Source organism: Vulpes vulpes, chromosome 16 (genome assembly GCF_048418805.1).
Source record: "Vulpes vulpes isolate BD-2025 chromosome 16, VulVul3, whole genome shotgun sequence".
Taxonomy (NCBI): domain Eukaryota; kingdom Metazoa; phylum Chordata; class Mammalia; order Carnivora; family Canidae; genus Vulpes; species Vulpes vulpes.
In genome coordinates this window covers 18,711,317-18,728,211 of record NC_132795.1, presented here as the reverse complement: position 1 = coordinate 18,728,211, position 16,895 = coordinate 18,711,317, and the positions used below count along the sequence as shown (strand labels likewise).

Sequence of the window (16,895 nt, the reverse complement as noted above, 5' to 3'; positions counted from 1 at the left end):
ACTGGTTTGTTTTGTACTTATTGTTTAAAAGTAACAATAAAAGGATTATAGATAAATGTTTCATTTTTAAAATATTGACATCTCAAAGGTATCATTTGTCATTAAAGATTGTTTTAACATCACACACAACTTGTTCACTGGACTATTCATTTGAAGAGTTTGTTTCTTGATATATTATTTTTTGCCTGTTCAGATAACAAGTAGTATTTTAGGAGCTTTAAAAATTTCATTTAAGCCACATTTAATTTTGGCAACCTCAATACTCTGTATACAATTATGATATGTTTTCTTAAAATTTACATTTTGAAATTATAATTATAAATGTACTCATTTCAATGGTGTAATGTCTTGCAGTTTAATTTTATAAGTATAATTTGACTACTCCAGACAGTAGAAAAGTTAAGATCCTTTTTTTTTTTTGAAGTGTTTGGCAATCCAGAACAAAGGGGCTTAAAATAGTGTCAGGCGTGAATCTATATGATGAGCATTTACTCTGTCTAACCCATTAGTAATCTCAATTTGAGAATACATTTGAACTATATTTGTGAATGACTTCTCTTACCTCTTTAAGACATCCAGAGTTCTAGGGCTTTATGTATAAGTGCTTATATACTTCTTAGGCGTTGTTTCCATCAGTTGTTTCCAGATTATGTACTTTCCTTACCCTTGCATTTAGTGAGAAGTCCTGGCCCAGCTCTGATTTAGGACTCTGTTACATCTTTCCCATAATCATTGTTTTGGGCCTGAGTGGGTCTAATTCCCAGTAGAACTAAGACATCGCCAGTGTGCCCCCTGTATTGCTCATAGTTGAATGGGATACCTCAGCCCTAACTCTCTAGTTAGAGATGTTTAGAAACGTGACTTAACAGCTGGCAGTTTTCAGGTAGGTGATTCCTTCATAAGAGAACAGTTAAGAGAACAGTAAAGAAATCTGAATTGTAAGGCTGATAACTATTTAAAAACTGAAAATTTTTCTGACATATCATACAATTCAACATTTTATATTCTGTAGTTACAGTGAATCAAAACTGTACTACATATTTTGTTGGGCAACATATTTTTATGATCTATTTGCTATCTCAAAAACAAGGAATTGTTTAAAGGCATTATTATTTTTATTTTTTATTATTTTTTAAAGATTTTATTTATTCATGAGAGACACAGAGAGGCAGAGACATAGCAGAAGGAGAAGCAGGCTACTGAGGCAGCCCATTGTGGGACTGGATCCTGGACTCTGGGACCACGCCCTGAGCCCAAGGCTTAACCACTGAGCCATCCAAGCGTCCCTAAAGGCATTATTGTTTTAATTGAATTTCTCTTTATTAAAACTAAAGTTCTTGTAGTTATCCTTTTGAATTTCAATTAAATATAGTATCAAATAGTCTGACCAGTGATTTGTTGGTGTGATGGCCTAATGGCAAATACAGTCTTTGCATATAAGTTTAAAATCATTTGAAAATCTGTGTTAGGAAGAGTCCTTTGAGTACAACTGTAGAATAATAGTAGAGTAGAAATTGCATATGAAATGCATGGCCTCTAATTTTTTTTTCCTACTTAAACCTTCCCCTCCTTTGTTAATAAATAGTATAACATTATTTCTCACAAGTGGCATTTTGTTTTACTATATACAAGTTGATTGTTCCTCAAAATTTTTTTAGGTGAGTACCCAGAATATGAAGATGGGTGGGCTGCCGCGTACAACACCTCCAACTCAGAAACCCCCCAGTCCCCCTATGTCAGGGAAAGGGACACTTGGGTAAGTATGTAACTAAGTAATAATTGAAAACCATTTCTTGTAGTGTTGTTGAAAACCAAACACTACGTATATTTAAACCATTTTTAAATATTTGAAACAATATTTTCTTCCTAAGATTAACTGTTTTGTGTATAACTTTTCCTTTTTCTGGGAAACATTTTTATACTTTAAAAAGATTTTGTTTAAAAGTTATTTTTCTAATCAATTTTAAATTTGAGGTAAAATCATAACCTAAGTTCATGGTTTATTATAAATTGCACTCTAATTTCAGAAAATATTTAGAGTATTTCATATTACAGTTGACTGTGCTTTTAGACTGCTCTTATGAAGAACACTGTGTAGATTACCAAAATCTGTGTATCTTGTGTTGTTCTGAGAATACCGAGCTTAATTCAGTACAGCAGAAGTGAGTTCTGGGTTTGACTTTCGGCAGAAATGGCCAATTAATGAAAAAGCTTATAATATTTTTCTTCTATAGCATCATAGGATAAAAATTTGGTTTATTGCGGTGCCTGGCTGGCGCAATCAGAAGAGCATGCAGCTCTTGATCTCAGGGTTGTGAGTTCCAGCCCCACAATGGGAGTAGAGATTATTTAAAGAAATGTTTTTAACATGAAAAAAAGTTTTATCATGGAAATTTTGATCAGGTAGACATAATATGTCCCAGAAGCCAGATGACTAAATTTGTGGTCCAGCTCTGCTTCTGCTCTGTTGTCTTGCATAGTCAGCCTCTTAGCAATTCAGTTTTTTCATCTGTAAAAGGGGGGTAATATTTGTTCTCTATCAAACTTTTCAGTCATTGTACTGCACATTGGATTTTTTAAAAATGTATAAGACAAAGACAAAATGCTTTGACAACCATTGGCTTTATGATGTGTACTTAAATTTTTTTAAATTGACAATGCTGGTTTTGGCCCCCTCACCAAAAAAAAAAAAAGAAAGAAAGAAAGAAAGAAAGAAAGAAAGAAAGAAAGAAAGAAAGAAAGAAAGAAAGAAAAAGGAAAAAAGGAGAAAGAAAATGACAGAAAACCTAATTAAGCACCAGAGGTCAGGACAGGACAAAGATGAATTAGAATTAAAAAAGAGAAAAAAAAAAAGAAAAAAAATTATAAAAGAGGATAATGTTGGAAGAGGAGTTATAGTTAGGACAGTGGGAAGTAAAAGAATAAAAATGAGTTCCAGCCAGGAATAGGATTATCTTATGTAGGGTAAACAAAACAAATTCTGCTTACATTAGAGAGAAAAGCATCTAGTAGATCAAATAAGGTTTAAACTTCAGGAGAGAATGTTGATGACATGATGGGGTATAATTATGCAGATGTAAGAGTAGAGAGATCAAGAGGAAGTATTTACTCTCCTATGGAATAGCTACGTTTCTGTCATTGCCTAACAGATTTTTAAAATTTTAAGTCAAGAACGTTAGCAAGGTAACCCACTGTCGTCTCTAGGAAAATAAAACTGTGTGTTGCTCTAAAATTTTGAAGATTTATTCATAGTCCAGTATTTGTTTCCCTTGTGTATTAGCAAGGGTTCTGCAGGATCATTGGAGACCAGAGTTGCTGAACACCTCAAACCAGTGGATGGTCACAATCTGGCTTTTTTGCATAAGCTTTGCATAGCCATCATATTTTGTTTCCTTTGCCCCTTATTTTTTTACTTTGTTTTTATCATTGCCTTCATGGTATTGTTCTCAGTCAGCAAAGGGTTTTTTCTTGCATGAAACAGAACATTTTTATTGTCTGGGAAAAATTGTCTGGAAATCAAATGTTTGGAAATTAATCAGTTTCCTATCTAATTTTTAAAAATATTTACATAATAATTTCTGAGATACCTAAACTTTTTAGTATTTTAAATCTAAGTTCCTGACATTTTTTTTCTTCCTTGGACCCAATATGTCATGCAGTGTCTTTTACTTATTCTTAATTATTAATGTACACATGTATTTATGCAAGATTTTGAAGGTAGAAGAGTGGACAGGGTCAATTCAAAGTGCTCTCTTCCAAAATCAATGAACCATAACTTGAGTAGCCCAGAAGAGCAGTATTTAAAGGAACCTTGGGACTTTGTGGTGAGAGAATTATTGAAAAATTTGTAAGGGAGCAACATCATTTCAGGAAAAGAAAGCTTTTTAATTTTCATATCTTGAGATTCCAATTTTTATTCTTTTAGAAATCAGAATCTTATCTGCAAAATGTCAGTTTCATGTCAGTTGAGTATTTATCATTGTCATAAAGAATTCAGAAACTTAGGGATGAGAACTAATTTAATAATCACTAATGTGCCATTGTGCATCCTATTTCCTATCCTATTTCCTTTCTTTCCTCATTCTTTCCTTTTAAAAGGAAATTTTGAGAAGAAGGAAATATATTAATAAAATCCAGTCCTTTTTGTACTTTGCAGTTCGAAAAAATAAGGCAGAAAGACTTAGGTGGTCTTTTCTTTTTATATCCCTTTTAAATGTTGAATTTGAGGAGGATAAGAGGTAAAAGAGAGCAAGGTGAAAGTTCAAGGAGGAAGTGAGATGAGAATGGAAGGAGATGAGACTAACTTGTGTATTTCTGTGTATGGATATAGTTCAGTTTCTTTGTATTTACTAATATAGAAAGGAAGATGACTTGTTATAGTTGCTACTGATTATCAGTGTGGGGGGTTGTGGAGCCAAATTCTGGATTTATTTATCTGATCTTTGAATATCTTTGGTTAGGGAGAGAGGGGTGAGGAAGATAATTAGTGCATTCGTGCAGTGCAGTTGGGAAACTTTGACATGGTACTAAAATAATTTGAACTCATCTCTCCCCCCCTCCCCTGCCCCCCAAAGGAAGAGTCTGGGAGACACTGGCTTACTTGGTGGGAGAATTGAATCTTTGTACTCTCTGAGAGTGAGTGAACAAAATTGCCTTAGTACAGGGAAATGAGGTTGGGGATGAAAGAACAGCAATACTCATCAAAACCCTAACAGCAGAGAAGCGATACTTAAGGAAAAACTGAAATTGGTAGCTGGGTTATGTTAAAACATTTTCCTATCTCTGAATACAAATTGTATTTCACTACTGGCAACTCTTTGAATTTATTGTGCCGAAATTTGCTAATCACACAATACATACGCTCTTCTTTTTGTAGGCGGCACTCCCCCTATCGCACACTGGAGCCAGTGCGTCCTCCAGTGGTACCAAATGATTACGTACCTAGCCCAACCCGTAATATGGCTCCCTCGCAGCAGAGCCCTGTGAGGACAGCTTCTGTGAATCAAAGAAATCGAACTTACAGGTATTTTCTCTACCTCAGTGCAAAATGTGATGGTCATAGTACCATAATTTGTTCAGATTACTTCAGTTAAATCTCTCTCATTTTCCAAGCACTAAGTTCTTTTCCTCACTCTACTCTCCCAAACCTCATCTGATTCTGCCTCTCTCTCCTCATGTTCTGATGCAGCTTTGAGGTCAGGAAGTTGGAAAAAAATAATAAACCCAGAAAAAACAGACATCTTAAAAATACAAACTTCTCTAAAAATTAATAGTTGTAGTTGACCTGAAAGAAAGTTATGGACCAGATGTGGGGAAAAAAGTTACAGATTAGATGTGGGAAATTGCAAGTTGTTTTTTGGTGGAACTTTACAGATGAAAAACTATACATGGTAAAACATTAATATGAAATGGTACACCAAGATATCATAAATAAAATTAATCAAATAACCTGTTCAGGAAAACTGTGTTTTTTATTATAAAACAAGTTTCTTCAGACAGTAAAAGTAATACTATTTTTGTGTGTTGAGTCCTGTTACTTACCACTTATATTTCTACAGAATTTTTCCTTCTTTCTCAATTTCAATTTCTTTAATAGATGCTTATTAAAAGGTAGTCAGAACGAATTTCTTGAACTCATGTTTTTTTTCCTGTTTTACTCAGAAATTAATACATGAAATGGAGGGCTTTTGAATAATCTTTGTTTAGCTATATTCATTTCAGAAAATTTTGGGAAGTGCTGGTGGTATCTTATATAAATACTCATGTTTTGGTGGCTCTTATTTCTTTAGCAGCAGTGGGAGTAGTGGAGGAAGTCACCCAAGTAGTCGGAGCAGCAGTCGGGAGAACAGTGGAAGTGGGAGTGTGGGTGTTCCCATTGCTGTTCCTACTCCCTCTCCTCCCAGTGTCTTTCCAGGTAAAACATGAATGGTGCCTCATCTTTACTTGTCTTTTTTGAGTTTGAATTCAATTTCCAATTTAATTATGATGGGCTTTCTTCATAATGAAGATTTTTTTTTTCCTTTAGGACTCCATAAATGTTGGGAAATATTTATGCATTTGTTATTTTTAACCAAGTGATTTCTGAATTTATGCTCACATACCTCTCTGTTATTTGGCTTTGTCTTTGGTGCAGTGGCTCAGTTGGTGCTTTGAGGTTTCAGGTACCTCCTGGGTATGAGTTATATGTTTAACTCCAGCCAGTGTTATGACATTGCGTGCATTTGGACACAGTGTGAGAATCACATAGGTAAAAAAAAAAAAAGGACTGGACAAATTTAAAAGTAGTTTTGGCAGTTAAATTTAGTGGACTGTTGGAACTTAATACTCTGAAATGCTACCTTTTTTTTTTTCTGAAACAGAAAAATGTGCTTATTTAATTTATTTATTCATCAAAATTGAACTTTAGTTTTAAAAGTGTGACACAAAAGACCTAAGGATAGAATTTTTTGTATTTAATTTACTTATACCAAATAGATAATAATTTTTTTGATAATAATATTTTTTAAATCATGAAAAAGATTTTTCTGATTTTTTTACCTAATGTTTTTGTCTAGAATATGTTTATTTTCTGATTTTTGTGTTTCAAAATGGAATACTGTTTCCTAATGTATTATGTTTAGTTTTGTATACTGTTTACAAAATACTATGCTAAAAATTATAATGTAAAAGGTACAATACAGTATAAAAGTTACTTTTCTTACAGAGTAGTAGCTTTCAGGTAAAACGGAATGCTGTTTTTAATGAATTTAAAAAATCTGTACATTGCCCTGAGCATTTTGAATTATTTGCTGCAAACCTAATAATCCTTTAATATAAGCTTCATTTTTATCCCTATTCTCTTCTTTTCTTTGGTTAGTGTTGAGCATTGAATATTTAACATTAGGTTCTCTAATGCCTTTTCTAATCCTGCCTAATGGGTCTGCCTCATTAATGCCGCCTCTTACTCCTCTTTCCCCTCAGCCCCTGCTGGCCCTGCTGGTACTCCTCCCCTTCCTGCTACTTCTGCATCTGCCCCTGCCCCTCTTGTTCCTGCTACTGTCCCTTCCTCCACTGCCCCAGACGCTGCTGCTGGGGGGGCCCAGACCCTTGCTGATGGCTTCACTTCTCCAACTCCCCCTGTTGTTTCTTCCACTCCCCCTACAGGTGAGTATGGCTTGTTCTTTGGCAGGCACATCCAGTCATCTGGCTCTTTTATCTGGAACTCTGGCTATATGACTTTTGTTTGTGCTGTGTGTGTGTATAAAATCTGAAGAATAATGGACTAACTAGAAAATGGCATGTGACCAAAGAGTAGAATTTTCTGAGGAAATCAGGGTAAAGTTCACATGCATTTTTCCAGTAGAGTAACACAAATACACATTTTTTTAATGCTTGAATTTCATTTACTGGAGCTCTGTGAATTTAATATGGAGCCATCTTCTTACAGTTTTGAGACGTTGTTAGAAATATTGTTACAGATTAAGACTTTAACAAAGAGAAAAGTCTATGGAAATAATATGGAAATAATTATAAGGTATATTTTATAGGAAATATCTGATAAAACAGTTTGGAAGTCTCTAAACCTGTTATAGCAGCACTGAAAACATAGGGACAATGGACTTTTTAAAAAGATTTTATTTATTCATGAGAGACACACAGAGAGAGGCAAATACATAGGCAGAGGGAGAAATAGGCTCCCTTTGCAGAGCCTGACGCAGGACTTGATCCCAGGACCCTGGGATCACGCCCTGAGCTGAAGGCAGGTGCTCAACCACTGAGCCACCCAAGCGTCCCTAGATAATGGACTTTTAAAGAATTTCATGTTTAGTTAAGTGTTACTAAAGGTTAACTGGTGTTTCAGTGTTTTAAAATAGCAACCTAAAATCTGTTTTGATGGGGAGGGGGAAGAAGATTCAGTTGCTACAAAATGTATTTGCAAAGTTAATAGTGATGCTGGTTAGTAAACAAATTCTTTATCTATTAATAAAAATGTGTATGTTTGGACACACATCACCTTAGCTTGCCAAATATTTCATAGATCACATATTTAGCTCTGCGGCTATAACCAGATGTTTAAATGTGTTAAAGGATACTTTTAGCTAAAATGGATTTTGGATGGTGTTTTATGGGATAGTGTCTATAATAGCACTTTAATTTTTTTTTTTATTTCTTTATGAGAGAGTGAGAGCACGAGTGGGATGAGAGGCAGAGGCAGAAGCAGACTCTCTTGCTGAGCAGGGAGCCCTGACATGGGACTGGATGCTGGAGTCAGGACTCTGGATCATGACTCGAGCTGAAGGCAGATCCTGAACTGACTGAGCCACCCAGGCACCCCTGTGATAGCTTTTTAAGAAAAGCTTTCCATGTAAATGTAAACATGGGCTATTCTTTGATCTACACATATCTCTATTAGGCCAGACTGTCTGGTTAAATATAGGAATCATGTTATGCTCCAGAATCAATGGAGTAAAAAATATATCTTGAAGTTGGCTATAGGCCCAGAAGGAACAAATCACTACCACCCGAGTCAACATTTTAGTAATAAAATAATTTAATAGGTACTGCGTCATAGTCTGCATTGAATAAACATTTGTTATATGAGTGGATAATTTTAGTTTTTCTTAACAAAAAAGCAAGGTAAATACCTTCATAACAATTTATATCAATCTCTTTTATACACTCTTTGAATCACCAAGTACTTTTTTCTTCTTATTAAGTTATAATTTACATACAGTAAAAATTTACATACAGTAAAAATACAGCCTTTTTGGCATCTACACTTGTGACAAATGTATATAGTGATGTCACCACAACTTCAGTTAAGATGTAGAATAGTCCTATCATCTGCACATGTCCTCCATGTTCTTTGTAGTCAGTCATTCCCTTTCACTCCTAGCCTCTGGCAACCTTTAGATCTGTTGTTGTTTTGTTTTTTGTCTCTAAAGTTTTGCCTTTTTAAGAATATCATGTAAATGGAAGCATATGATACGTAGCCTTCTGGGTCTAGCTTTTTGGCACCAGTGCATTTGATATTTATTCATGTTGTTTCATATGTCATTATTTTGTTCCCTTTTATTACTGAGTAGTGTTCTACATTTGATGTACCACAGTTTATCCCTTTCCTAGTTGAGGGACATTTTGGAGTATTTCCATTTTGGGGTTATTATGAATAAAATTGCCATAAGCTTACACACACAGACTGTAAGTGCAGGTTTTCAGTTCATTTGGGTAAACACCTTAGGGACTAGGATTGCTGGGATTGGATGTAAATGAATGTTTAATTTTATGAGAAACCGTCAAATTGTTTTCCAAAGTGGCTGAACACCCACCAGCAGAGTGTGAGACTTCCTGTTGCTCAACTTGTTAGCACTTATTGTCAGTTTGCTTTTTTTTCTTGTTGTTGTTTCTTGTTTTTATTGAAGTTCGATTTGCCAACATAGAGTGTAACACCCAGTGCTCATCCCATCAAGTGCCCTCCTCAGTGCCCGCCACCCAGTTACCTATCCCCCCCCACCTCCCCTTCCACAACCCTTTGTTCATTTCCCAGAGTTAGGAGTCTCATGGTTTGTCTCCCTCCCTAGTTTCCTTTTTAACCCCCTTAAACTTTAGCCATTCTAATAGGTGTATAATAGTTTCTTATGTGGTTTTAATTTGCATTTCCCTAATGACTGATGATGTAGAACATCTTTTTGTGCTTCTTTGCCATCTGTTTATTTTCTTTTTTTTTTGTTTCTTTGTTCGAATTTTGAATTTGACAATTTGTTTTTTTGTTTCTTTGCCCTCCCCTTTTGACTTGGTTTGTTTATTCAGAAATAAAATCATTTGATAAGAAAACGTAAGTCCTTCATTGGTTACATGATTTGGTAATATTTTCTTCCATTTGTGACTTATCTTTTTATTCTCTTAATGGTGTCTTTTAGAAGGGGAGTTCTTAATTTTGATTGAGTCTAGTTTATTGATTTTTTTTTCTCTTATGGATTGTGCTTTCAGTGTCATACTTTTAAACTTGTCACACAAGGTCATAAAGATTTTTTTTTTTGTTTTTTTCCAGAAGTTTTTAGTTTTATGTTTCATAGTTAGGTCTGTGTTACTTTAACTCTAGTTTTGTTTGCTTTTTTAACCCAAAGCAAAGTAAATGTCTTATTAATGGTATGAATAGAGAGTCTTTTATGTAGTGTCTTTGAATTACTGAGTGTAATATTCATAATGGTGTTAATTATCAGATGTTTTGAACTTGAAGATGGTTGGTTTATATTAGTTTGTTACAGATTGATTACTAAAGTGTCAGTAATGTATTTGTACCTGGTGATTCAAATGACAAAACGTACCTTTTAATAATGTATTAGTTTATATATTTTTCTATTTTTTATCATTGTTAGAGACTTGACAATAGATTATGTTTAAGCTTGTATACTCCAGATTTTCATCCAGCAGAATTGATTTTTAGATTTTGATGCTGTCATATGTAGAATTAAATAATATAGCCGATCTTGAGTACTTTTATAATATTCATTATATATGAGTTCATATGAATCCAAGTTTGATAAAGGTATGGAGTTCCTGACGACCAGTTTTACTCCTCTAAACCTTTTTTTTACGATCATGGATGAGTTGAAAAATTGCAAGAAGTGTTTTTCTTTCTTTTCTCCTCTCCCCCTCCCTTTCGTCCTCCTTGCACTTTCTCCTCCCTCCTCTTTCCTTCATCTCCCCACTCCTTCCACTCTCACTTCTGTTTCCTCCCCTTCCCTCTCCCTTCTCTTTCCTCCTCTTTCCGCTGGAGTATTCTCATGAGTACTCTAGTGCTCTGTCTGAAATAGTAGGCCTTCAGCTGAATGATGTTAAGTGAAAGTGGAGTCAAGATAAAATTTAGGAACTGGATTGCATTAGGGAACTGCATAGATTAAAAAAGAATGTCTTTAGTTAGCATTGGTTGTTGAAGTACTCAGCAAAATTGAGTGAAATTGCTAATAAATATTATAGGCTTAGAGATGGTATTACAAGCAAGATATATTTTGATTCACTTTTTGTATCTTAGATTTTTCCTTAATTGTAAAATTCTTAAACTCTAATTTTAAGACAAAATAATCTAGCTTTGGAGATGGAGATTTTTGTTTGAATAAAGATGTGTTTGAATTGGAATAATATCACTTGATCTTTTGCTGGAATATTTTGTTTTCCTTTAAACTAATTGCCACCTTAAATTTACTCCTGCTATTATTATTATTTTGATAAGACTGTGTGTCAGACATTTTTTCTTTTGCTTTCCCAGATGCCATTCTTATGTAATATATATTTAAAGAGAGAGAGTGAGAGAGAGTTGGGGGAGGGGCTGGTAGCAGTGGGGAGGGGCAAAGGGAGAGAGAATCCAAGCAGGACATAGGGGCTTGATCTCAGGAGCCTAAGATCACTACCTGAGCTGAAACTGAAACCAAGAGTGGGGTGCTTAACCAACTGTGCCATCCAGGTGCCCTTTTTCCTACTCTCTCCCTTCCCCCCTTCCTCCCCCCTTCCCTCCCTCCTTTTCTCCTTTCCTCCTTTTTTTTTTTTTTTTTTTGAAGGAGGAGGAGAAAGAATCTTACACAGGCTCCAGGCCTGGTGCAGAGCCTGATGTGATGCTCAGTCTCACAACTCATGACCTGAGCTGAAATCAAGAGTTAGATACTTAAGTGACTGAGCCACCCAGGCACTCCTTGTCTTGTTTAGTTTTTAGTGGCCATTTTTGGGGGGTGGAAGAGGAAGTAAGCCATAAATTTTAATTGTGATGATTTTGAAACCCTATCAAATTATATTAGTAATCTATTTAGAACATAGCTTTTCCAAACCTAATTTTGTTTTTTTTTTAGTTTACCTACTTTCCTGCTTTTGCACTTTGATATGTCAGCTGAGCAATAACTGTGACTTTGCATGATGTTTATCAGATAGCAAATTAACTAAACATTGTTATTTTTAATAATCTTATTAAGATTCAGGAAATGTACCTAAAGCACTTCATTGTTTGACATAATTTTCTTTTAATGACAAATTTATGCTCTTTGCCTTTTCCAGGTCATCCTGTTCAGTTCTACAGTATGAATAGACCTGCCTCTCGCCATACTCCCCCAACAATAGGGGGCTCGTTGCCCTATAGACGCCCTCCTTCCATAACTTCACAGACAAGCCTTCAGAATCAGATGAATGGAGGACCTTTTTATAGCCAGAACCCAGGTTAGATTTTCTTCTGCATTCTGTAGAATATATCTGTTTAAAAAGTTCAATTATGGCGGGGGGGGGGGAGAACCTTGAATTATAAATTACTATCACATAATAGGTGTTTAGTACTATTTGTTGAATGATTGGAAGAATGACTATAAGGTTGCTAATACTGTATTATTCAGTTCTTTTTTTTTTTTTTTAAGCAGTACATGATTTCCATATAAACTTGTAGAACCTAGTTTTTCTGAACAGAATCTTTGTGCTGGTGATCATTTGCTTTTAAAAATAATATTGTGGTGAGCAATATTTCCTTATTAATCAGATAACCTTGCTCTATGAATACCAAATAATGAAAATTGAGTGTTCATGAACAGTTTGTAAATGGTATAGTAAAAGAGAAATGGTGGGTTTTTTGTGGGTTTTTTTGGTGTTTTTTTTTTTTTTTTTTTTTTTAAGATTTTACTTATTTATTTGAGAGAGAGAGAGAGAGAGCACAAGCAGGGGGAGGGGCAAAGGAAGAGGGAGAAACAGATTCCCTCTCTGCTGAGCAGAGAGCCCTATATGGGGCTCAATCCCAGGACCCTGGTATCATGACTTGACCCGAAGGCAGATGCTTAACCGACTGAGCAACCCAGGGCACCCCTGGAAATGGTATTTTGTTTTGTTTTTAAAGATTTTATTTATTCATGAGAAACACACACACACACACACAGAGAGAGAGAGAGAGGCAGAGACACAGGCAGAGGGAGAAGCAGGCTCCATGCAGGGAGCCCGACGTGGGACTCGATCCTGGGTCTCCAGGAGCAGGCCCTGGGCCAAAGGTGGCACTAAACCGCTGAGCCACCTGGGCTGCCCTGGAAATGGTATTTTGAAGTTGTTTTGAGCTAGGCAGTTAAACTATCTTACTCAATTCTCATACCAATCCTATGTGGGAAAGCTGGGACTTGGACAGACCCAGATATTACAGTTTTCTTTCAGTTGCTTTATGCATACAGAAAAAAATTAATCTGGCACATACTTAATACCATATTCAATCATTATTTTTGCTTCTTCCCCAGAGAAGGTAAGAGCAAATATTAGACTCTGTGATTATTGTGGATATGGTATATCAGCTTAGTGTGTTTTTCTGGATTTTTGCCCAGAGGCTAGTAAACCTGGGTATCTTTAATATTAAGACAACCCATTCCATCTTTGATAAGCCTGGAAACCAGTCTACTGTGGCTACTACCTTTTGGTGAAACCTTATTCCTTTGGATTCATGCGGAAGAAATTTGAACCACCTAGATAAATGCAGTTTAAAGAATGTTTTTACATATATTATCTCATTTGATTCTTCCAATCATGTGATCATCTTCATTTGTATTTTATAGGATGAGAAACTGAGGCTGAGGTAATGTCAGGTTAGGATTTGAACTTAGGTCATCTTTCTCTAAGTTCCATGTTCTTTCCTTTCTCTCTTACTCTCCTAGTCTTCTCTTTGGTGGAAGGTGGTGGGTGGTGAGGAGATGTCCACATTGTGATATAAAATGGATGAGAGCCAGAGACCTTCCTTTATTCAAGTCCCTTCACTCTTTTGGATCCTTCTTAAAATTAAATGCCATGTGTACACTGTAGTGTGATTACCCACTGCCTTAATTGAAATATACTTCTGTTGCTGCTGTCCTTGATTACACTAGTGATTTTGGCTGTCATTCTTTTTATTTTATTTTATTTTATTTTATTTTATTTTATTTATTTTATTTTATTTTATTTATTTTATTTTATTTTATTTTATTTTATTTTATTTTATTTTATTTTATTTTTTTATTTTATTTTATTTTATTTTATTTATTTTATTTTATTTTATTTTATTTTATTTTATTTTATTTTATTTTATTTTATTTTATTTTATTTATTTTATTTATTTTATTTTTTTTATTTATTCATGAGAGACAGAGAGAGGGAGAGGCAGAGACACAAGCAGAGGGAGAAGCAGACTCCATGCTAGGAGCTAGTGTGGGACTCAATCCTGGGACTCCAGGATCAAGCCCTGGGCCAAAGGTGGGAGCTAAACCGCTGAGCCACCCAGGGATCCACTGTGTCATTCTTTTTAACTCATTTTGAGCTTGCCTTTTTAAAATATTTATTTATTTATTTGAGAGAGAGAAGGTGCACATGTGAGTAGGGAAAGGGGCAGAGGGAGAGCATATTCCTGACTTGGGCTTGATCCCAGGAATCATGAAATCATGACCTGAGCCAAAACCAAGAGTTGGACACTCAACTGACTGAGCCATCCAGGTGCCCCAGAGCTTAATTTTGACATATCTGCCTATCTTTTAAAAATACATTCTGCTTTTAAATCATGTATTCCTTTTTTTTTTTTTTTAAAGATTTTTATTTATTCATGAGAGAGAGAGAGAGAGAGAGAGAGAGAGAGAGAGAGAGGCAGAGACACAGGCAGAGGGAAAAGCAGGCTCCATGCAGGGAGCCCAATGTGGGACTCGATCCCAAGACTCCAGGATCACCCCCTGGGCCAAAGGCAGGTGCTAAACTGCTGAGCCATCCAGGGATCCCCTCAAATCATGTATTCCAAACTCATTTTTGTACAGGTGCTATTTTGTAGCTAAATGCATTTTTTTTTTATTTTAATTTGTTAGATATGGCCTGTTTCATAGTTCTGCTGAAGATAAGTTCTCTCCCTTGCCCTCTTGGAAGTCTAGACAATTAATGCTTATGGCCCTCATGCCCTTCCTTATCCTTATGTAGAGTTTGAAAGATGTCAGTCCAAATGGTGGTTCCGTAATGGACCTGAGAGATGTTTCTCTGTTATGACGGGTGACCAACTGTATATGATACTTAGGAAATAGGTATAAGGATACTTTTTTTGTGTACATGTGCAAAATATTAGTCTTTTAAAGAACCCTGTTGTGGCATTTATTTGAAGGCTCTTTTTTTTTTTTTTTTTAAAGATTTTATTTATTCATTCATAGAGACACAGAGACAGAGGGAGAAGCAGGCTCCATGCAGAGAGCCTGATGCGGGACTCAATCCCGGGTCTCCAGGATCACGCCCGGGCCACAGGCGGCGCCAAACCGCTGAGCCACCAGGGCTGCCCTATTTGAAGGCTCTTTAAGTACATACTTCAATGTGTTTTAAATACATGTTTCAATACTTCTTTCTTTGGAAATCTGATTTTAACATACTTGAAAGTATGTGTTAAAGTAGAAAAATACCCTACTCTCTGAAATGTTTTTAATGAAAGTATTTTCACACTCATGGATATAAAATGAATTGATATTTTTGAACCTTCAGTATAATTTATTTAGTTTTTTCCACCTCCTGTACTCTTCTCAGTTCTGCCTTTCTTCCCCAGGGATTTGGTAATTGTTTAAAGAGGGTGACTACAGCTTTGTTTGCTTTTTAATCATAGTGCTTTTCCTAAACTTTTTTTTTTAACTAAATCGTGTTTTTTTTTCTTTAAAGATTTTATTTATTAGAAAGAGAGAGAGAGAGAGAGACAGAGTATGAATGGGGAGAGGAGCAGAAGGGAGTCCTCTCCACTGAGCAGGGAGCCCAACATGGGGCTTGATCCCAGAACTCTGAGATCATGACCTGAGCCAAAGGCAGACACTTAACTGACTGAGCCACCCGGGTGTCCCTAAATCATGTTCTTTGAAAATCTTTTTTTCTTTTTTTGCAAGAATTAATACTTTGCAAACCAGTGTTCTAAGGCTGCTAGATCCACCTTCATTTTATTTGCCTTAGAATATTATATAAATGTCTTATATTACTCCCACTGGTCTTATAGTCATCCCTGTTTATTCATATTTAAGATAAAAAAAGTGTGTGTTGTGCTTTCTAACAAGCTAATTCCCTGATTTAACAAAATTATCTCAGGTGTTTGTTTTATAAGCCTGTATTTTGTAATCAGAGACTTGAAATGTACTTCTGAAGAAGTGAGCTAAAAGTCTGGGATTCATGGGAATCTATAAGTCAGTATTTTTTTTTAAAGATTTTATTTATTTATTCATGAGACACACAGAGAGAGGCAAAGATACTGGAAGAGGGAGGCAGGCTCCCAGCAAGGAACCAGTTGTGGGACTCAATCCTGAATCCCAGGATCTCGCTCTGAGACAAAGACAGATGCTCAACCTCTGAGCCACCCAGGAGTCCCAAATTCAGTATGGTTTTCTGTGAGATGGAAATCTAGCAGCACTGTTACTATATTTTGTTTGAATTTGAAAGAGCATTTCAACATAGGAATTAAAATATGGAATACCCAGTGTCTAGTGCAAAGTCCTAAGAGTATATTAATTGTTTTCTAATGATCCTAAGGGTACAATAAGTGTTTTCTAATGAGATTATTTCAGAAGCAAGTTAATGAAAGGAACACTTTGGGGCATAAATGAAACCCCTTTGGTTCTCATTGTTGCTTAATAATCTAGCCCAAGAAATAGGAATAACAATTTATCATTCATCTTGTCAGCAGCAAAGAGGGTCACTGAAATAAAGAGAGCTAAGCATAAGTTAACAGTTTTTACCTTAAATGTAAATGTGAAGCTGAAGCCCCTTGGTGGTAAAGAAGTATGTGTATACACATACACACACACACACATACACAGATATTTACATTTGCATAAATAAACCTAGTTTGATAAGTGTCTTAGTTCAGGCTATTCTCAGAAAGTGCTACAGACTGTGTGGCTTATAAATAACAAATTTATTTCTCATAGTTCTTATAGTTC

The 16,895-nt window shown here is 35.5% G+C and overlaps 1 protein-coding gene across 49 annotated transcripts in view; it reads left to right on the top strand.

Annotated features, from left to right (window-relative positions):
* ABI2 (abl interactor 2) overlaps positions 1-16,895 on the top strand; it is a 123,281-nt gene that overhangs the window by 85,175 nt on the left and 21,211 nt on the right. For 9 of the 49 annotated variants that reach the window (XM_026002498.2, XM_026002500.2, XM_026002499.2 and 6 more), the window contains 5 exons: positions 1,659-1,756; positions 4,877-5,023; positions 5,790-5,914; positions 6,961-7,143; positions 12,025-12,183. In XM_026002498.2, the coding sequence (XP_025858283.1) occupies positions 1,659-1,756; positions 4,877-5,023; positions 5,790-5,914; positions 6,961-7,143; positions 12,025-12,183 (712 nt within the window). The remainder of the gene's footprint in view (positions 1-1,658; positions 1,757-4,876; positions 5,024-5,789; positions 5,915-6,960; positions 7,144-12,024; positions 12,184-16,895) is intronic. The other 40 variants (XM_026002501.2, XM_026002508.2, XM_072742024.1 and 37 more) reach the window with 7 other exon arrangements.